The sequence below is a fragment of the Apodemus sylvaticus genome, chromosome 2 (assembly GCF_947179515.1).
Source record: "Apodemus sylvaticus chromosome 2, mApoSyl1.1, whole genome shotgun sequence".
NCBI classification, from domain to species: domain Eukaryota; kingdom Metazoa; phylum Chordata; class Mammalia; order Rodentia; family Muridae; genus Apodemus; species Apodemus sylvaticus.
The window spans coordinates 101440529-101463618 of NC_067473.1; the positions used below are offsets into that span (position 1 = coordinate 101440529).

General features: G+C 43.1%; 1 protein-coding gene across 2 annotated transcripts in view; it reads left to right on the forward strand.

Moving 5' to 3' along the window:
* Window positions 1–23090, forward strand: part of Reep1 (receptor accessory protein 1) — a 115789-nt gene that overhangs the window by 59750 nt on the left and 32949 nt on the right. For both annotated transcript variants that reach the window (XM_052173915.1, XM_052173916.1), the window contains exons 3-4: window positions 9529–9605; window positions 20004–20124. In XM_052173915.1, coding sequence (XP_052029875.1) covers window positions 9529–9605; window positions 20004–20124 — 198 coding nt within the window. The remainder of the gene's footprint in view (window positions 1–9528; window positions 9606–20003; window positions 20125–23090) is intronic.

Here is a 23090-nt window from a genome sequence, read left to right on the forward strand (position 1 = left end):
CTCTCATTTATTACACCCTGCCTGAAGTTTCTCCTCCCCCCCAATTTTCCCTCTTCTGTGATCCACCCCCTTCCACCTCCCCTCAGAAAAGACCAGGCCCCCCAGGGCCTTCAACCAAACCCTGGATAACAAGCTACAGTGAGACCCAGCTACAGTGAGACCGGTGTGTAGCATCATCATGGCTGGACAAGGCAGCCCAGCAGGAGGAAGAAAGTTTCACAGCCCCGCCCCCATTGTTAGGATTCCCACAAAGCTGTTCATCCTAACATATAAGCAGAGTACTAGGTCAAACCCATACAGGTCCCCTGCTCTCTTACGTTCCCATGAGCCCCTGCCTGGCAGTTGATTCTATGGGCTGTGTGTGGCCCTGACCATCTGGCTCCTCCCATCCTTCCTCCTGCTCCTCCGCAGGGCTCCCCGGTTGGCTGTGGGACTCTGCCTCTGCTCCCACCACTTGCTGGATGACCTCTCTCTGGTCGCTTTGATGTTGGTTTTGTTAGGCTCTGGTCCCAGAACACTCTGCAGGCAGGACAAGCGATAGGGCGAAGGTCTTGTGGCTGGGTTGGTGTCTCAATCCCTCCACTTAAGGCCTGGCCTGGTTACAGAAGATGGCCCCGACCTTCATCATTAGGAGTCTTTGCAAGGCTTACTCTCGGAGAGTCCATGACATGGAGTCTCCATTGCACTGTTTCCACCTTGCCACTGAAATGCCTCCCAATTCCAGTCATTTTTCTCTCTCAATATTTTCTGACCCCAACACCTGACCCTTCCTGTTCCCAACCCCACCCACCCTCATTGCACTCCTGAAGTCTATTCTATTTCGATCTCTTTCGATCTTTTTGTGTTTGTTTGTTTGTTTTTGTTTTTTCGAGACAGAGTTTCTCTGTGTAGCCCTGGCTGTCCTGGATCTCACTCTGTAGACCAGGCTGGCCTCAAACTCAGAAATCCGCCTGCCTCTGCCTCCCAAGTGCTGGGATTAAAGGTGTGCGCCACCACTGCCGGGCCTCGAATCTCTTGATGAAGAGTCTCTTCCATATGATTCTGAGCTGTGGCACCTCATAGCCCCTCTGTACTGGGACAACCTGCGACTTCCCACAGCCTCTCCTTCATTCTCCAGCTCCATTCGTCCCCAGCCCAGTTGGTGACTGTGCCCTTTCATCCTTAGGACCATTGTCATCTACCAGCCCAGATCGCCTGTCTTTCTCTACAGCCGCTCCCTGAGATCTGCTTCAGATCGGTTTCCCTGAGAAGAGTTAATGGTCTCTTGAACTAGCTTTTAAAATTATGTATTTATTGTTTTTAAATTGGCTATACCTGAGATTATATTTATTACATATAATTTATAAAATATGTACAAAACATAGGTTATTGAATAATGCTATTTTATTTTTTGAAAAGCATGTTCTGATATTGAAAAAGGAAGTAAAAACATTTTATGATAAAACTGAAGATTTACATGAAAAATATTTCTGATAAAATAGAAGAGTTATATAGAAAACATGTTAAAATTGACAATTTTCATGGAAAATTGAAGAGTAAAGTGGTAGACATAAAAACATTGCTAAATTAATTGAAAAAAGAAGTAGAAACATTTTATGATAGAATTGAAGGTTTACATGGAAATTATCTCTGATAAAATAGAAGAGATATATAGAAAAACACATTAAAATTGACAATTTTCATGGAAAATTGAAGAGTAAAGTTGTAGACATAAAAAACATTGCTAAATTAATTGAAAAGGCAAGTAGAAACATTTTAAGATAGAATTGAAGATTTACATGGAAAATATTTGATAAAATTGTAGAAAATGTAGAAAAACAAGTTAAAATTGAAGATTATTATGGAAAATTTTATGTAGATATAATAATGATAGGCATAAAAGTATTACTAAGTTGATTAAAAGTGGAATTATAAACATTTTCTGATAAAGTTGAAGATTTACATGGAAAATATTTCTGATGAAATTAAAGAAATATATAGAAAATCACGTTAAAATTGAAGATTGACATGGAAAATTATACAGATAAAATGGTAGGCATAAAAAACTTTTCTAGGGGGCTGGAGAGATGGCTCAGTGGTTAAGAGCACTAACTGCTCTTCCAAAGGTCCTGAGTTCAAAAATCCCAGCAACCACATGGTGGCTCACAACCATCAGTAATGAAACTCTTCTGGTATATCTGAAGACAGCTACAGTATACTTAGATATAACAATAAATAAATCTAAAAAAAAAAAAGCAACAAAAAACCCTTTCTCAATTAATTGAAGGTGGAATTAAAAACATTTTGTGATAAAATCAGAGATTTACATGGAAAACATAATGATAAAATAGAAGAAATATGTAGAAAAGCATGTTAAAATTGAAGATTATCATGAAAAATAATACAGATAAAATGGTTGACATAAAAAATTACTAAATTAATTGAAAGAAGAATTACAAACATTTTCTGATAAAATTGAAGACTTACTTGAAAAATATTTCTGTTAGTCTTTGTCTTTTTATTGGGGAATTGAGTCCATTGATGTTAAGAAATATTAAGAAATAGTGATCGTTGCTTCCTGTTATTTTTGATGTTATTTTTATGTTTGTGTGGAAGAGGATTACTTTCTTGCTTTTTCTAGGGTGTAGTGTCCCTCCTTATATTGGCATTTTCCATCTATTAACCTTTATAGGGCTGAATTTGTGGAAAGATATTGTATAAATTTGGTTTTATCATGGAATATCTTGGTTTCTCCATCTATGGTGATTGAGAGTTTTGCTGGGTATTGTATTCCATAGCTGCCTGCAGCTATTACGAACTGGGTTGCTGGAACAGAAGCTGAGGGGTGGATGGGGAAGGGGCGAAAAGAAGGAGGGCCAAGACAATATTTCACTGATCAAGACCGGAAACTTTAATGGTGGTCAGACTTTTTAACAGTTTGAGCAAACCCTTCCCCCCAGACTCCGGGCTGAGTTCTAGCTTCTCTTGGAGGTCCTTATCTTGACTGCTCCGGCAGCTGAGTGGGTCACCTGCTTAATTCAGGAATTCCTACACCTGGAGGAACAATGAACTTAACCTTCACTGAGCTTCTCCACCCTAGGATAAAAATTCCTGCTTTAACCTACTTCCCTATTATGTCCTAAAGGCAGATTCCTGCCCAAAGCCAGGGATTGTCCTTGACCAATGTCAGACTCCAACCAAGTGCATGACTGCCCCAATATGGCTCTGTACATTTCCTTCCTTTTTTATTAATTTGAAAATGAGGAGGTAGAAAACAAGTGGATAAATATCCTTCATAAGAAGGTGGGCCTTAACCAGGAGGGGAAGAATTGACCATAATTCCTCTTAAATATTGTATAATATTAAGTCTTTTTTTGTATACAATATATTTTGTATACAATATAATTAATACTATACAATATATTGTATAGTATTAAGTCTTTTTCAGAGGAGGGGTAATAGGCTCCCTTATTATTTTAAGGACAGCCTCTAGATGTTAACCCCTATGCAATTAGGTGTACTTCCCGGGGACTCAGAAGCAGAAATTCACCTCCCCATGCGGTGCCTTGCCTCGCATGTCTCACTGGTACCCATGTTTGTTCATAAACAAACACACATAGATCTGAGTTCTATGTGGCTCCCGTTTTGGAGATCCACTTGTGTAAGTTTTGAAGCCAGGGGATCTGCAAGTGTCTTTAACAGACATGCAATCCTTCCATCCAGGTGAGCCTGGGTGGAGACAGCCAGTCTGCTTAACAAACAAGGTCAAGAGTTAAAGGTGGAACAGGATTAACTTGCCCCTGAAGTATCCAACTCAGTTGCAAATTAACAACTCAAAAGACACAAAGCTTGGCCTCTGGGGTTGGGGAGGTAGCCTTGTGTATCAAGAGATAAGCTGTTACTTCTCAGGAAAAGTGGAGACTATATTTTAAATTAACACAGCTGGCTGAAGATTGTTAGCCATCTTCAAAATTGGAACTTCCAATATTGGATTTATTTCTAGATCAATCTATGGTTGAGTCAGCTGATCACAATAAGGAGAAGAGTCATAACTCCTCTTTAGATTAATTTTTCCTAAGTTAGCCTAACAATCTCCATGTTCTGTCCCACAAAGTCTAAAAGCTTGATGCTAGGCAATTTATCTAACCTGGGACATTTGACAGTTAAAGTAAGTCAAGAACATATACCCAATATAGCTCTTATGTTACCATTGTCTGGGCATTAGCAAGCACATAGTCAGCATATCTTCGGCATGACACACCAATCACTCTGGCAGCTAGCATGCTTCTGCAGCATTCTGTGGAAAAAACATAGGGGACATGCCTTCTTCCCCAATATTAAATCAGGATCATGGCATATGTCAATAAGTGAATTCCTTCATTTCACCTAGACATCAATATGCCTAATTACAGGATGTTATATACACTCAGCAAGGAGTTCTTTGGCATACAAATTTTAAAATTTTCTTAAAAATATGCAAGCATAATTTAAATGATATGCACAGGAACACAATTTCCCCTCTCTTCTCTCTTCCAAGAAGATATTGTTTTATTAATTTAAGGTGGAACACAAAGTATATACCATAACATAGGCAATAACTATGTAATTATAGAAAATAAACGTAGCATTTTTAGTTGCTTTTTCTGTTAGAGCAGTTGCGACTAGAAAACCTAAAAATGAATCATTAGTCACATGCACATATTTTTAATCTTTTATATTAGAAATATGAGTATCATTTATCTGTAATAATTAAGCCCTCTAGGATTAACACCATTATGTGGTAGAGGTAGAAATTGAGGACATCAAGAATAAATCTTTATAATTTGATGTGCACAAAAATACAAAATTATTTTTTAAGCCATTACCCTTTTGCTGATATAAATAATATGCTTGTACATCCAATTGCTTCTATATAGCCTGTCTGGGATACAAATTAAGAGGTCTTGTCCAGGCACCTTTTTAAAGATTGATTATATGAGCATATTGTAGCTGTCTCTCTAGCCTTTGGGTTATCTATCTAATATCTAAAGGACAGTAATTTAGAGAACATATCCTTCGAATTTTGAATTACATTTGCATAAACCAGTATAAAAATTAAGAATTAGCAGTATTAAAAATGGAACAATTTTAAGCAATGGTAAACCATGATATATATATATATATATATATATATATATATATATATATATATGTACTATTATTAAAAGCTTAGTTTTTAACATCTCAAAAATAGCTGCTATAGTATTTGTATTGAAGCAGAGAGAAACTTAAAGGAATAAACATGTGGTCTGATAGTTACAAATTATCTTTTGGATAACAATTATTAATTTTGCCTAAAAAGGCTTGCCATGTAATAGATCAACCATTAATAATTTGATTCCTGCTTGAAACAAAGAACAAACAAACATTTTCTACCTTGAAAACAGAGGTTTAAGACCTCCCGTGGCAAGCTTAAAATGAGGTAAATATAAGATAAAGCCAATTAATATATCCTAACAACCTTTGAAAATCATTTACCTAAAAAATTTAAAAGTCCATAGTTAGGAGCAAAGGCCTGTAACAAACATTCCACAAGCATTATACACTGAAAAATTTAAGATCCTAACTTCTTGTATTGAAACAACGACAAAACATTTTTTCCCACTTAAGGTAAGGTTACTAGCCATTCCTTGAGGAAAAAACCTTCTAATGAAATTGCTTTATTGTTTCTTTAAAGTTAGAAGCAAATGCTTTTATAATTATCAGAATGTAAAGCAAAAAGCCAACCCTTTAAATCTACAATAATTTTGTAGAGAGTAGACAGGCCAAATGCCTTTATAGCCTCTGTTGACCTTTCATAGATTTGAACTGCATTTTAACCCACACCTGGATAAGAATTTTTTTTAAGCCAAGCACTCCCTAGGTGGGGCCTGTAAGGCAGAAACAATTTCTCAAAGCTTCCTCACTAGCTTCCCCTGAGGCAGCTCTAAGCTTTGCATTAACTCAAATGTAAAAATTTTTTGTCTGCCCCAAAATGTAAATATCTTCTAATCTGAGCCTTTTATCTAAGACCAGACCCAAACCTACCAGTCCTGCAAGGACATTTTGAGGATTAAACAAAAGAAACCTGTAATTCCATGGTCAAAGGAACCTGCTTGATATCAAATAAATTTCCACTGAGATCTCCCTTTTAATCTTGGAGGGTTAATTTTGCTCCTACCATTGTAGCCTGTAAACTTGTGGAAAAGTGGCAATAGGCCTATAATGGCCACAGCTGTATCACTCTTAAAATTATCTTAATTACAAAATATGTTAAGAATTGAGAGCCTGCAAACTGAAAACTGCAGCCAATGACCCACTGGCGATTTTAATTGTAACTCAGTTTTTTCTTGCATTAGAGCACAACTACAATTTTGGAAGCAAATCCCAATTTTAAACAATCTATTTTCTTAAAATCAATGGTAAACGCATTATTTTACAGCACAAGGTCTGTCTGCCAGTGTAACTTATTAAAGAGACATTATTTTAAATCTTAATCTTCCTAAGTCTAATTTCTAGGTTAAGATTCACACAAAACACCATGCCAATTTAGGAGCATCTTAAAGGCCTGTATTTCCTGGGTTGCATCATGCCATGTGTTGTTTAAAAATGGTGACTACCCTAAACTACCAGCTTTAACCTAACTTTTTGTTAATAACATATACCTTTTAAATCATGTCCAATGACTTATAAGCCAATACTCTATGTAGTCAAGACATGCAAAATATACCTTTAAGACCAATTATAAACAAGAACAAAGCATGAGTTGCGTTAGGTCATGTGTAGCTAGTTAAGACGGCCCCAACACTGAATCACCAGTTTTAAACTAACCTTTTCTTAATGGCACTATACCTTTTAAATAATAACCAATTAATGTATAACTCTTTAGTCAAGATATATAAAACCTTTATAAGCCCTTTTTCCCTTACTGCTTTTAATATTCTTTCTTTGTTTAGTGCATTTGGTGTTTTGATTATTATGTGATGGGAGGACTTTTTGGCCTGGTCCAGTCTGTTTGGAGTTCTATAAACTTCTTATATGTTCATGGGCATCTCTTTCTTTAGGTTAGGGAAGTTTTCTTCTATAATTTTGTTGAAGATATTTACTGGCCCTTTAAATTGGAAATATTTGCTCTCTTCTATACCTATAATCATTAGGTTTGGTCTTCTCATTGTGTCCTGGAGTTCCTGGATGTTTGGGGTTATAAGCTTTATACATTTTGCATTTTCTATAACTGTTGAGTCAATGTTTTCTATGGTATTTTCAGCACCTGAGATTCTTTCTTCTATCTCTTGTATTCTGTTGTTGATAGCATCTATGACCCCTGAATTCTTTCCAAGGTTTTCTATCTCCAGATATGTCTCACTTTGTGATTTCTTTATTGTTTTTACTTCCACTTTTAGAACCTGGATGGTTTTGTTCACTTCCTTCATCAGTTCCTTGATGTTTGTGTTTTCCTGTAATTCTTTAAGGGATTTTTATGTTTCCTCTTTCAGAGCCTTTACCTGTTGACCCATGTTCTCCTGTATTTCTTTAAGGGAATTATCTAAGTCCTTCTTGAAGCCTTCTATCAGCATCATGAGATACGATTTAAAATCCAATTCTTGCTTTTCCGGTGTGTTGGGGTATCTGGGGCTTGCTGTGGTGGGAGAACTGGGTTCTGATCTTGCCAAGTAGCCTTGGTTTTTGTTGGTCGGGTTCTTGTGCTTGCCTTTCACCATCTGGTTATCTCTGGTGCTGGTTGGTCTTGCTGTATCAGGCTGAAGCTTGTCCTTCCTGTGGTCTTGTAAACCTGTGTCCGTACTCCTGGGAGACCAATTCTCTTCTGGCAGGGTCTGTGCACAGAAGGCTGTGGAGCCACCCGGCTCCCCAATAATGCTATTTTATTTTATTTTATTTTATTTTATTTTATTTTATTTTATTTTATTTTATTTTATTTTATTTTATTTTGGGTATGGATGTTTTGCCTGCATGTCCACAAGTGCGCCATGTGTTTGTAGTGCCCTCAGTGGCCAGAAAAGGACATCAAATCCCCTGGGACTGGAGTTACAGAAGGTTGTAAGTCACCACGTAGTTGCTGGGAATTGAACCCAGGTCCTCTGGAAGAATAGCCAATGTTGTCAATGGCTGAGATATCTCTTTAGCCCAGGATGATGCAAAATTTGAAGACTGTAACAATAACTCCTTTGTGTTTACTAATATTTATAATGCTGAATGATTCCCTTTGGCTACACTCTCATTTTTATATTCTTTCATTATTATCTTAAATTTCATACAAAATATCAGATTAGATTATTGTCACTGTAACAAGTTACCATGAACTTCCCAGCATAAAACAACATCCATTATTAGAGTTCAATGCTAGAGTCACAGGCAGGGCTATTTCTCCTTGCAGTCTCGAGGAGAGTCTCTTTGCCTGGTTTGTGGCCCCTGATGGCAGCTGCTCGCCAGCTCATCCCTTCCTCATTCTCTGGAGCCAGTGGTTTTGCATCTCTGAGCAATCTTCCACAGGCGCGATTTCCTCTGACACCACTGGGAAGAATTCCTTTCTATGGATGCATGTGATTACAGTTGCTGGTCCTCCTATCCCTGCATCCTTAATAACTCTTAATTCCTATTGGCTTTGTAGTGGCCCCCATCCTTGGGGAGCCACTAATATTGAGTGAGATCCTTTCTCAAGACTGAAACTGTTGGAATTAATATTTCACTAATTAATTAGTGTAATTAAGTACTATTAATTAAGTATAATTAATATGTTCACTAATATTAAATGCAGTCTTTGGGAAGGAATAAGTGGAAGTTCAGGTGCGCCTCCCAGGGGAAATATTATTCACATTCTTATAGAAACAACACTTTCACTGAGAGGTTTTCTGACCCAAGAAGGATACCTGAAGAACCAGGATAATTTGGAACTAGGGCATCCATAGGACATCCAGTCATTTCCAAGTATTCCTAATACTTAATCTTTTTGTAAAGTTTCATTTATATACATATTGAAGTCCGTGTTTGAAAATCTTACTTTGGTTCTTTGCAGTTCAAGGTCCAGCCAAGAGCTTTGTTATTTTGTGAAAGATTCTTGCTCTGTTGTCCAGGCTGACCTCAACCTCATGACCCTTCTGCTTCAGAATCTTGAGCACTGAGATTCTGGCCAAGACCTTGAAGGCAGCTTATAGTGTCCATTTTAGGAGGTTTCCTCTTCTTGGCTTCCCTTCTTCTCGGAGGTTTTCCCCTCCTGAACTTGTAGCCAGTCTGTCTGGCTTAAGCTCCTTCCCCAGCTCTTTGGGAGTTGAGCCACAGGCATAGCAAACCTGGATTAAATCTATGATTCCTCCAAGGGTTGTGCTTGGAATCTTGCTCTGATTGTAGACCGGCCATTTGCTCTCAGGGTCAAGGCGTGGTGGAGCACAACTGCCCCTGAGTTAGGGAAGCGTGACAGGTGCAGGTGGCACTGCCTGGGGCCACCTCAGTGCCCACTGCCTTGGCACTGGGCAGCCATGACCCTGGCTACCAACTCTGCCTTCCTTTCAACAGGTCAAATGGATGATGTACTGGATTATATTTGCCCTCTTCACCACAGCAGAGACATTCACAGACATCTTCCTTTGCTGGTAAGTGCTCCAGGGACTGGCATATTTGCCTGGTGGTTGGAGGGGTGGGGAAGGACCTTAACCTTTCCTTGTTTCACAGGAGCAGGACCAATGTTGGGATGTTAATTGGAGTGTTTTTCATAAATTGCTCCATATTATTAAAGACTTTGATGAAATCCCTAAGAGCCCGTGTTGTATAAAGCACTCGGGAAATAGCATGGACTACACAAGCGGAGTTCCTCCACGAGTGGAGTTGGTAACATATACACATGTCAAAGAAGGAAAAACCATATATAGGAGTCTGCAATGAAAGGGGCGGAGCCTGTGGCTCAGTAGAGGACCAGCGCTGTGTGCATGAGGTCCTGGGCTCAGCCCAGCACTGCAAGACAAGACCCCAGTTTTGTGGGGTCACTCCTTCCAATCTCAGGTGCTCTGGGGATCAACTCGGGGGGCCAGCCTCGTGCAGCAAGCACTTTTACTCACTGAGCCAGCTCCCACGTAGCCTAGACTGGTCTTTACCACCCAAACTCTCTGAAATTACAGGTGTGTGGTGCTTATATTTTTCATTTTCTACTTTTTAATATTAATATTTGACATAACAGTTCTATTTGCTTATTGAATTCATTTTAGAAATACTTTCATATGAGCATAAGTGCATCTACTTGTTTTTCAATGGTCACAGTATTCCATGGTCTAGATGAAGTATAACTTATTTAATTAGTGTCCTTTTTAAGAAGGTTTAAAGATCTATTTTATTTTTCATTGTGTGTAGGTCTCTGGGGAGTGGGTGGACATATGAGCGTGGGTCACTGTGGAGGCTAGAAGTGAACGTCAGATCCCCAGGTGGCCGACAGTGGCCTAGCCAGGGTGCTGGGAACCACATTCAGGTCCCCTGAAAGAGCAGTGTGACCTCTTAACAACTGAGCCATTTGGCCACTTTGTAAGTACAAGACTGGCCTAGGCTACATGAAACTTTGTCTTAATTCTCTACCCCAAAAAGAAGTTAGTATATCGACTTTTAGCAATGGTGCAATTAAAAACACTATTGATATAGAGCTCTCTCACAAAGATGGTTAATAATTATATATAGTGTCCTGTTCATTTAAGGGAGTTGACAGATAATTTCATTTACTCTAAAAGGGTCAGTTTGAACTTATATACCCCACTCCCACATCCTCATAGGTCCAAAATCAGACCTGGCTATATCTTTGCATTGCATTTTGGGTCGTTGGCCTTAATTATTTTAGAACATAGCTATGCAGTCTTTCTTCTGAGGGAGCCACGCCTCAGCCATAGCTGGAGTCTGGACTGGTGGCTCACTGTGCTTGCTCCCTGTTGTCTCGTTTCCTACTGTGACACAGGATGGACTGGGCCCCTGTAAGGAGAGGCAGACCCTGCTGTGCCGTCCCTTATCTTCCTCAGAACACAGAAGCTGTCACAAGGAATCTGATCATTGTGTGCAGCTTGCACAGCAGCCTCTTCGTCATCTGTGGAGATGATGGTGCTGGGTCCTGAGGCAGCGGAGTGGGAAGTCCATTACACAGTGTCTCCTAATTGTCATCCAGTCATGGGTCCTCAAGGCTCCCTCTGTCTAGTGCTGTGTTCTGTCCTGCTGTCCTTGCTCCTCATGATTACCAGGGAACTATAGCATTAGTCTCAGGAGCGCCTCCTGGTGTCTCGACATGGTAACCTTGCTACTTTTGCTGGGTGGAAATCTGGCTAATGGAGGCTCTGCTCCTGTCTAGTTGCTGAGCTAACCACTGACCATGCTACAGTTTTAGTTTCCTACCTTGTAAGAATTCAGCCACTATATATTTTTTGAGTCAATATAATTTTTTCAGCTTTTTTGAGACAAGGTCTCTCACAATGTAGCCCTGGCTGTCCTGGAACTCACTCTGTAGACCATGATAGCCTTGAACTCACAGAGATCCACCTGCCCTGCCTCCCAAGTGCTGGGATTAAAGGTGCTCCTGCCATACCTAGCCCCCTCAATTTGATGTCTATTTGGGAAGGCATATAAGTTTGGTTTTCCTAACGTGATAAGTTATCACATCTCTGGCCCCTCAAAGGAACACCTGATTCTTATTCTGCCATTTCTACAAGACAGAAGCTGGGGTGGAATGAACAGAGTTCTCTGCTCAGACCCTCACAAGTCTAGGGTCACTGTGTAGGGCAGCTGGGGCTCAGTTTGAATGCTCTGGGAAGATTCCAGCCCCTCAATCTTTCAGGTTGTAGCCTGCATTTTATTCACGGTGACTGTATGACTATGGGCTCTGTTTTCTTAACATGCACAGCTCCCTCTTCAAGTTCACAGTGGCATCTAGATCCTTCTCGGGCTCCAGATTCTGTCTTCTACATCCAACAGAAGATTGTGTTAGCTCTATAACATGTAATTAGATAGATTCACCCCAATAACCCAAATATCTCCCCATCTTAAAGTCAGCTTCAAGCAACCTTTCATTATAGCTGTGAGTCCTATTCAGGGACAAAACACCAGGAGGAGAAGGTCAGGAGCAAAACCCTGTCTATAGTGGGAATGTATTTGTCACCTGGTATGTCTATAGTGTTTGTACAGGATGGGTAGAACCCCCACCTTCCCTGCTTGTCAAGTGGAGGACTCACCTGTCCCCTCCTTTGGCTTTCTTAGTTGGTGGTATCTAGGTGTTTATGGGTGGGAAGTGAAGGTCTTGTGGCCTTCTGGGGGCCTCAGCTCTGCAGAGAAGGGATCAAGGGCTCTCCAGGACTCTGCACCCATCCCTGTTCCCATCCCCTTCTGTTTGCCACCCTTACCCGGCAGTTCCCTCTTCACAGTCTCTCTCTCTCTCTCTCTCTCTCTCTCTCTCTCTCTGTGTGTGTGTGTGTGTGTGTGTGTGTGTGTTCATCTTGATGGACGCAGCAGCTGAGTAGTTACAGAATATGTAGGATGATAATTTGCTCCGCACCTTGTGGAGGTGATGTCATTGCATCCTTTTAAAATTATAAAGTGGTTTATTCACATGGCAAAATAAAATGGAAACTATACACTGAAAATTAAGTACAGGGACTGAGGGTGTGGTTCATTGACAGAGAGCATTTGCTTAACATATGTGAGACTCCGGGGTTCAGTTCCAACAACAACAAAGAAAAACAGGGAGGGAGGGAGGAGGGGAGAAGTAGAAGAGAGGAGAGGAAAGAAAAAAAGTAAGTCTGTAGGATGAGGGTACAGCCTCAGTGGAAGAACGCACTCAGTGTGCATCATGCCCTAGATTCCATCCCTGGCAACCCCTCCCCCAGATCGACCACTGTCTACTTAGGGTTATCACTATGAAAAGTTACCTGTGTTTTCTTCTAGAAACACTGTACAATTAATTGCATGTATTTGAATGATTTTGTCCTATGTCCACTGCTCTTACAGAAGCTAGGCATCTCTCCAGAACTCGTGGAGGTACCCATGTCATTCGAGGCCACCTTAGAAGTTATTGAGGAAGTAGAGGCATTTCTCTTCAGATACATAATGGGCTCATGGTTCTTCAAAGGCATCTTAGCATGCAACCCTTTCTACCCCTGGGCTGGTGACTAGGATGTTAGGATGGGCTGGAAGCAGACAACTTAGTTGGCCAAAATTGTGTTTGCGAAGCCAACAGATCTAAGTGGATCAACATGAAGGATCCTGTGACCCTGGGCTAGGGCCTGGTTCTGTATGTGATCCATTATTCTGGAGGCTTCCACAGCACACTTGTGTGTGTGTGTGTGTGTGTGTGTGTGTGCGCGCGCGCGCGCGCATGCATAAAGGGTCAGATTGGAAGTATGTTGAGCTCTGCGACCTGTACACTCTATTATAGATCCTCAGCTGAGCCACAATAGCACAAAAGCAGCATAGACAATACCTAAATAAGTGGGTAGGTGGGATTCTAATAAATCTTTAGTCATAAAACCAGGTGGCAGGCTTTGGCTCGTGGCCCATGGGTTATTAGAGATCTTAAATCTATCTTAACAAACAACAGAGACTTGACTGACTTAAGAATAACTCACAAATGTGAAGAAAAGAAAGTTCTGAAGGGGAGCAGATAGCACCTCAGCACCTCAGAGGGCACCCCAAGGCCACTGAAGCCCAGGGACTCCAGCCACTGCCGGTTGTCCACTCTGCTGACTGCCATGCTGTAGACCTTCTCGGTTCCAATTTTCACTTTCCTGTGATCTAGATATGACTTGGCACTAGTACTTAGTACTTCTTTAGTAGTGCTTAGTGTTGTGATGTAGAGATTGGTTAGTATAAACAGGGCTGCCACAGGTCTGGCCCTCTTCATATAGAATGAAGGAAGCAGGGAGTCTCTACAGAGCTCTTACTGTGGGTGTTTACAGAGCCTAGTGTGCAGAGTCTCTCCAGGCACTAGCACTGTGGGCAGGCTTCAGGAGGAAAGACGCTGGTCAGCATTTCTCACCTCACAGAGGTGTGGGTGCTAGTACCCATCTCAGTCTTTTGTCCCTGCCTGGAGTGGCTGGCATTTGCCTCTTGACCCCTTTCCTAAGGTTGAAATCTCGTATTCTTCTCATGTCGAATGTATACACATCTTCCCACACACACATTCGTCTCTGCCTATCCTTTCTTCACCAAGGCCTTTCCTTTATCCTTCCACTCATTCATGCTTTCAGGTGTGAACAGTTCCCAGCCTCTCTATGCCATAGGCCAGGGGCAGCCAGCTTCTCAGGAAGCCCTCTCATGGGCCAGGAGAGTCCATTCTATTCTCACCGGAAACCTCAACTTCCACCCCTCTAAAACTTCAGGCTCACTCAGTCTGAGGCCCTTTCCTCACTGGTATCCACCAGAGGATAACTTCTGAAGGCTCCCTAGGGATTTGCTTTTAACTTGGGATGGTTGGGGTGATACCAAAGACAGCGAGGAAAACTCTTTGGGAGAGGGGTAAACAACAAGAGTAAATTGGGTATACACTAATGCCCTTGTGCCCACAAGGACTGTGTCCACACTTCCATTGTAGTGTGTGGCCTTGCTATGGTCTCACCCATTTGTCTTAGTTCCCTACTACGGCCAAGGACTTGTCCTTGTTGGCTTTGTCAACTTGACACAGTTTAAGAGTCATCTGGGGGGAAAGCATAGATTGAGGAATTGCCTAGATCAGACCAGCCCGTGGGCATGTCTGTGGGGGATTATAGTGATTGGGGCTGACTGGTGGCTGCCCAGTGTGGCAGCACGCCTCTTGGCAGGTGGCCCTGGGCTGTATAAGAACAGGAGCCTGTGAGGGACCACGTCAGCAAGCAGCAGTCTTCCAGGTTTCCACTTCAAGTTCCCGTCCTGACTTCCTCCAGTGACAGAACTCTGAGTGTCAGGCAAACAAACCCTTCCCTCTCCTAAGTTGCTTTGATCAGAAAGGGACTGAACTGAAAACGCCTGTCCTGCTCTATGTATGCCTTCCAGCCCGCACCTTTACAGTAGGATTTTCTCAGTGGAACAAACACGTGTATAAATGAACGAATGGATCAGTCAATCAACAAATTGACAACAAATCAACAAATCCGCAAAAACGCATCTCAGGAAATTCATAGGGCAGGGCAAAACGGGAAGGGCACTGATTGTGGATGATAGGAAAAAGTCTTGGAATTCCAGTTCTACTGTCAAGAAGACACTCAACAAGGACAAGCAGGAGCTTCCTTCTCAGAGACTCTAGATAGGAAACTAAGCTTTAAAATCCGGAAACTTTACAGGCAGAGCTTGTTGAGAAGGAAGTGTAGGCTGGGAGTAAGGAAATGGAGCCAGAACTGGGCTAGTCCCAGGACAAAGGGGAAGGCTGGATTTCCATTCATGTGCACCATTTGTAGAGGTAGATTAGGTCTGGTCATTCTTCCTTAGTCACAAAACAGCTCGCTTCTGCCTGTAAACATCCTGTCCTTGAAGAGTGGGCTTATCTCTGGAGCATTCGCATTCCTACCCTGGTGTCCCCTGCCACTCCAGCATCCTGGCCCTGTGATAAGGATGGGCTGCCGCCGACTGGGAGGTGGAAGGGCCACAGGCAGCATTGTCTTCTAAAGGCCCGGGAACTTGCCCTTTGTTTTACTCTCTCATCTAATTTACTTTCAGAGACTTCATGATGATCTCATCCTAACTGACTTTCAAAGCACCCCAGTTTTGAGCCTAAGATTGTTTGGGGGCACTGAGGAGTTGGAGAAGAGCATAACAGCCAATCATTCATTTTTAATTTTAGTATATATTTAAGAATATGTACATATGGGAGTATGCATTCCAGAAGGCCTAGAACTCTCTGTGTAACTGAAGATGACCTTGAATGTCTTATCCTCCTGCCTTCACCTCCTGGTTGCTGGGTTTACAGTTGTACAGCCCCATGCAGAGTTTACCCTGCCCTGGGATAGAGGAACTCATGCACGCTGGATAAGCCCTCTACCAACCAAGCTGCATCCCTACTCCTTAATTCTGTTTGGAGACAAGGTTTTGGTGTATAGCCTCAAACGCATGATCCTTCTGCCCCAGCGTTGTGAGTGCTAGGACTTGTAGGCAATTGTCACCATGCCCACTACACTAGCCCTGACTATCCCAGGCCTTTCAAGGAATTGAGGGCTGAAGCCCTAGAAGTACATCTGCCTCTTATCCCCAGGCTGAAGTCCTGAGAAGAGTTAAAAAGGCTGTAATGGCTTCCTTTTTAGTGCTCTGGATACTGATGCCATCTTTCCTCTGAAAGGAAAACTCATTCTGCTTTAGCTCTTCTACAACCCATTGATTTCCCTATGCCTGGGTATCGTCAAAGCAGACTCCAAACCCACAGCCTCCATCACCAGGTATCGGATTCCCCAGAGATGGAGGTGTAAGCAGTTGTGAGTCTCTCCCATGGCTGCTGAGAGCCAAACTCCCGTCCTCTGGGCAGCAAGGACCATCTTTTCAGACGTCTTGCAGAAGCTTTTAAAAGCTGCATCATTGTGGGTGGATGGATTATGCTTAAAAAGATTCTAAAGAACAAGTGATCTATAGCAAATGGTTCAGAGAATCAAGGTAGACTGGGCAGTCCAGAGGGGCCCCTGGGAGAGTCAGACGTATGCATTTCCTAAATGCTAATCCTGTAGCCTGGGAGAGAGGTTCTTAGTGGGCTGTGCAGTGAGAATGTGATTACTCAAATCTAAATGATGGTTTCTTGCTATCTACAAAGTGCATACAGATAATCCACTTCTGAGTACCCAGACCATAGCCTCATTTGTGTGCATACAAAAAGAAGCATACACAGGGAAGTTTTCTGGAAGCTTGGCTTATGATGCATGGTTGGCATCAATCCCTTCACCCAGGAGATGCTTAGACATGTACAGGAAGCCATAAAAGAGACTGGAGCTTTCCATGTTCCCCCATGGACGGTCCCCAACCTATACTGTTGACTTTGTGCAGATTAGGGAAAGCAAGGTTAGGGGGTATAGAGAACGGAGAATGCCACCAACAGGCAGTTAAGGGAATCACAGCTAGGTGCCCACCTGATTGAATAGGCCTAGCCCCTAGTCTAAGATATCCAATAAGCAGATTAAGAAAAGAGTCTAGAGGGCCTGGGTGGGAGGGAAACTCTTGTATACTCTCAGGTCTGTTAGCATTTCTTAACTATGTGCATGCTACTTTTTAAAATTTTCTTTTACACAATAACTAGAAGAGTCCTAGTGTGGTGGCTGTCCTTGGGACTCTCTGTGTATCTTAGGCTGGTATCTGAGCTTGCTGGATTCAGCAGCTTTCCCCTTGGACTGGCAAATAATTTGTTTTCAAACTAAAAGTTCCTCCATTATTAATGAGTGCTGTGTCCCACTCTGGGGCAGGGGGCATCAATCATGCCTCTCCTCTTTCAGCCCCTGTCTTTTGTGACTGTGAAAGATGAAACAACTTTGCCCGGGAAGAAGGCCACACACACAGCCCCAGTTACTGGAGAATATTCAGAAAGAGCCTGCTAAAGCCAGAAAGCAGAGAGGCTTTGGGGAGGTGGAATGCTGGTTGGGGAGAGGGGACTGTATGAGCTTGAAAGGGCTCTGAAATGACTTACTAGGGGTGGCTTTTATTTTTAGCTCCCTTTATCTGGGAAGGATGCCTGGGAAAGACATACTTTTTGGTCCCTCAGACTAGCATAAGAGACCTTTTTATCCACTGCATCTTATTTTAAGTAAGGATGCCTGGGATTTGTTTTAAGTAGATGTGGTCAGACTTGAGGACCTGAAAATGACTGACAGGAGGGAGATGTTTGTCCACATCACAGATCCCTAGAAACAAGACGTGCAGCACCACACAAGGCCACTAGGGGAGGTACCAGGATGCTCCTGGAGGTAGAGGGTGGAAATGGTGGTGCTTGCTGTCAGCACGGTTCTGTGAGAAGGATTTGGGTTTGCTGTTGAGTGGACCTGAGATAGAGGAGCATCTCTGGCTGTCTGGTCCTGGTCCTAGGGAAATGCAGGCATAGGCAGAGCGGCTGAGAATTGAGATCTGCCAGCTCTGGGCTATTGGCCTGCATGTGAAAGCTAAAGGCTCTTTGAGCATAGGCCTTTTCCTTACTCACCAGCCCTCTCTCATTTCCAGGGTCAGGAGCGTGCCAGAGAGGAGGCTCAGCAGTTCAGAGCGCTTGCTCCTCTTGCAGAGGACTAGAACTAGGTTCCCAGCATTCAAGTCACAACCTCCTGTAACTGTAACTGTAGCTCACAACCTTCTGTAACTGTAGCTTCAGAGAGATCTGATGCCCTCTTCTGGCCTTCCAGAGTCACTGCACTCACACGCATAAACCTACACATGGATGCACATACACACAATTTAAAAGTAAAATATTAGAAAAAAGTAAGAAAGTTCAGAAGGAGCCTGTACTTGTGCTGGGGCGCTCTTTCTTAGCTAGATCTAGGAGACGGCTTATCCTGGCAAGGATGCTTCCTCCAGGGTCAATGAAGCCTAAAGATGCTGTCAATACAATTGCCTGGGTCATTCACAGCACCAGCCAGAGCCTCGGAGGTAAGGTTGAAATCTGGGTCAAACTCTACTTCCCACACCATGGCCCACTGATCTGCATCCACTTGAGGAGCTTGGCTTTCCCATTGTTTTCAAAGGTCGGATGTAGAGTAGCAGAGACCTACTAGGACACTTGTCTCAGTTGATATTGAAATTTCAGTCAATCTCTAGCTGGACTCCTAAATTTAAGGATATCAGACTATCTCCCCTTCCCTCCCCCTCCCTCTCCTCTTCATACCTCCATCCTCTTTCTCTGTTTCTTGCTGTTTCTAAAGGTGTGTGTGTGTGTGTGTGTGTGTGTGCGCGCGCACGCGCGCGCACGCTGGTGTTTCTGAAGGTACACATCCATGTATTTATATACTAGAAAATAGCCTCAGAAGTGGTTCCTGATAAAGGCACATCTACGTTGTCTTTTCCTTTGAGACAGGGTCTGCATGGCCTGTGACTGAGTGGGCTAAACTGGCTGGCCAGTGTCCTAGGGCTCCCCATCTCTGCCTCTCCACTGCTCCGAGTACACGGACAGGCGGCACCATCTGGCTTTTTCTTTCTCTGTGGCATCTGTGGGTCACATTCAGCTTATCACACTTGCAGAAGTGAGTGTTTTCCTGACCCCACTACCTCTTCAGCCCAAGATGCCAAAATCTTGTCTGTCTGGAAGCTCCAGGATTGCAGGGAGTCTCTGCCACTCCCCCAACCCCCACCTTATGTAAGATGGCATGGATAGGTGCAGTGGGGGCCAGTGTCTGTGGGACAGATGAACGAACGGGCCTGGGGGGTGTGGGAGTCCAGCATGTATGCTATCCCACACTCCTCTTTCTTTCGGCACACACAAAAATGATTAAGATCCCTGTGCCTGCCACTGAGTAGAGGAAGCAGGGTGCTCCTGCTTGGCAGGAGTTGGACTCCTCTGCCTGCCTTTAGTGAATCAAGAAAGAGAGGTTCCAGGCCATTATGGAAACCCTGCCAGCTTCACCCTGCTGTAACTCCCCCGGCCTCCGTGTCTCCTGGCCGCAAACAGTGAACAGACACAAACTTGATCTTCTGAGCCCTCAAGCTGCAGATGGATCAGCATGCCAACCCCAGTTAGCATAGCCCTGCAGAGACTGTTAGCTGCTGCCAGGCAAAGCCGCGGTATAACTGCTGCAGTGAGCCTGCCTTCCTGCTTCTTTTGAGAAACAGAATTAAAAAAAAAAAAAAAAACCACTTGGTTTTCAGGGAGAGGTCTTGGGTGTGTAGGTGTACAGGTGTGTAGGTGTGCAGGTGTGCAGGTGTGTAGGTGTGTAGGTGTGCAGGTGTGTGCGCATGCCTTCCGTGGGAGGAGGCTGAGGGATGAGAACTCGGGGAACCTGGTGCATGTGTAGGAGATGGGAGGTATCCTTGCAAACCCCAGTCTCTTGTTTACAGGCTTTAAACAGTGCTGCTGAGAATCTAATGGAAGGTATATTTTCTTATCTTTCCAGGTTTCCATTCTATTATGAACTAAAAATAGCATTTGTAGCCTGGCTGCTGTCTCCCTATACAAAAGGATCCAGTCTCCTCTACAGGAAGTTTGTTCATCCCACACTGTCTTCAAAAGAAAAGGTAATTGACACTGCTTCTAGCAAGGGGAAAATCAAAGTCCTGTGTAGAAAGGATTGTTTGTTGCAGGAGACCCCTTGTGGTTTACTTCAACAAGTAAGTTGTTTCCTTTAATAGTGTGTGTGTGTGTGTGTGTGTGTGTGTGTGTGTGCAATCTTCTGTAGTGAGACTTCTGCAATTTTAGTTCTTTTAAAAAACACAGAAATAGGGCTGGAGAGATGGCTCAGTGGTTAAGAGCACTGACTGCTCTTCCAGAAGTCCTGAGTTCAATTCCCAGCAACCACATGGTGGCTCACAACCATCTGTAATGGAATCCAATGCTTTCTTCTGGTATATTTAAAAACTACAGTGTACTTACATACATCAAACTAACAATAAAACAAACAAACAAGCGCAGAAATGTTCTGAAAACATGTTTTCATTTTAATCCCAGATGTGGGATATGGGCTGCTTCTGACTGTCTGTAGCACCTGACTATGATTTGGTTTGTGCTCTAGCAGAGGTGTGGTTTTGCCAGCTGCAAATAGTTTTTTTTTTTTTTTTTGATTGTGTGATACTTGCAATTCTTGGAAGTTTTCAGAGGGTATATAAATTCTAGGGCCCCAAGAGGTGGGGTTGGTGGTTGGTGGTCATTCTGAGGGTTGTTTGATGTTTGTTAGTAGCCTTGCTCAAAGAAGAAACAAAGAAAGGAACAAGATTGGGGATCAATATTTGTTGCTCCACTCTCTCCTTCTTTATCTCCTATCTAGTGATGGGGTGAAACTGGGGCGGGGTTAAGGGTGAGACAAAGAAAAACCTACAAAGTAACAAAGGCCAACTACAATCTCATAGTCATTCTCTCTCCCTCCCTCTCCCTCTCTTTCCCTCTCCCTCTTCCTCTCCCTCCCTCCCTCCCTCTCCCTCTCTCCCTCCCTCTCTCTCTCTCTCTCTCTCTCTCTCTCTCTCTCCCTCTTCCTCTCCTTCTCCCTCTCTCCCTCTTTCCCTCTCTCCCTCTTTCCCTCTCTCTCTCCTTCCCTCCCTCCCTCTCCCCCCTCTCTCTTCCCCTCTTCCTCCCTCCCTCTCTCTCTCTCCCTCTTCCTCTCCCTCTCCCTCTCTCCCTCTTTCCCTCTCTCCCTCTTTCCCTCCCTCTCTCCTTCCCTCCCTCCCTCTCCCCCCTCTCTTCCCCTCTCTCCCTCTTTCCCTCCTTCTCTCCTTCCCTCCCTCCCTCTCCCCCCCTCTCTTTCCCTCTCTCCCTTCCCCCACCCCTCCCCCCGTTGTGAGCACCCACCATCCCGCAGTGCTTCAGAACATCATCAGAACACTAGTGCTCATTTCTTCTATCTGTAGCACTGTTCGACTTCCTATGTCCCTGTTCCCTCTCCTCTTGAGCTCTGCATCTAGACTGATTATTTTAACACCCACATAGGAAAGAAAACGTGGTATTTGTATTTGCTTCACATTACCGAGTGTGCTCCATTTTGGTCCATTTTGCTTAGAAAGGTTCTTCTGCCTTATTTTGAGTCAAATGAGTAATTTTCCATTATGCATATATGCCATACGTCCACACACATCCACTGATGAGCATCTGGATTCATTCCGTATCTCAGTATCATGAATAGTACAGCAGTATCCGATTGGTTACTGGAGAGGCGGCTCAGCAGTTAAGAGCACTGCTTGCTCTTGCAGAGGACCTGGGTTCTTCCCATCACTCCAGCAGTAGCTTGCAATCATCTGTAATTCCAGCCCCAGGGAATCCTACATCCTTTTCTGACCTCTGCAGGCACCACACACATACATAGTGTTTATACATACATACAGGCATAGCATTCAGACACATGAAAAGAAAATAAATAAATCTAAAAACAAAATAGTTTTTAAAAAATTCAACATTCAGACAAAGCTCAAGGAACATACATCATCAACATGATAAAAACCATGAGTGACAAGCCACTGCGGCCGGGAGAAGCTTTCAGCTTTGCCTTTATGTCTCGGAGAAAACCATCGTGTTCACCTTCACTGTTCTTACTCAGCACAGTATTGGAAAGTCTCTCCAAGCACTCAGGCCAGGTAAACAAATAACAGTCATACATACAACAGGAAGAGAGGAAGTCATATCTCTCCTGACTACATATATGATTCTATATGTGAGAAAAAAAACCTAAGGAGTCCACAAAGACTATTAAAACTGACAGATGAGTTCAGTGGTCAAAAGATTAAAAGAAATCAAGGTATAAAATCAGGATTACTGAGGCTGGAGAGATGACTCCATCAGTAGTGTCTGCTGTGCCGTGTGAGGGCCTGAGTTCTAGCAGTGTGGCAGTGGGTGCCTGTAACCCAGTGCTGGTGGGTAGGGAGGGAACAGAGACAGGCAGCCTCCTGGAGCTCTGTACGGATAGTTCCAAGTTCAGTAGAGACTCTGACTTAAAAAGAAAGAAGGTAGAGAAATAGAGATATGGCTTCCGCATTCATATCATGCACATGCACACTCACACGCAAAAACACATGAATATATACACACACATTTAACACACACACACATTTAACACACACACATACACACAGGCAGTAGCAACATTTCTTCTTTATTGTGGTGCTAAAGATTGAGCCCAGGGCCTCATGGATGTTCTACTGCTGATCTATGTCCCCAGCCCACAAATCGAATTCTTATTACTCCAATGACAATATTGTTGACAAGGAAATATGAAAGTAATCTGTTTTTTTTTTAAGTATATATTTAGCCGGGCAGTGGTGGTGCACGCCTTTAATCCCAGCATTTGGGAGGCAGGGGCAGGCAGATCTCTGAGTCGAGGCCAGCCTGGTCTATAGAGCAAGTTCCAGGACAGCCAGGGCTACACAGAGAAACTCTGTCTCAGGGGGGAAAAGTATATATTTGCACATGTTTAGATATAGTGGCTGGTCATGGTGACTCACATCTATAATCTTCTCAAGAGGCTATGGCAAGAAGATTATAAGTTTGAGCCACAAAATAA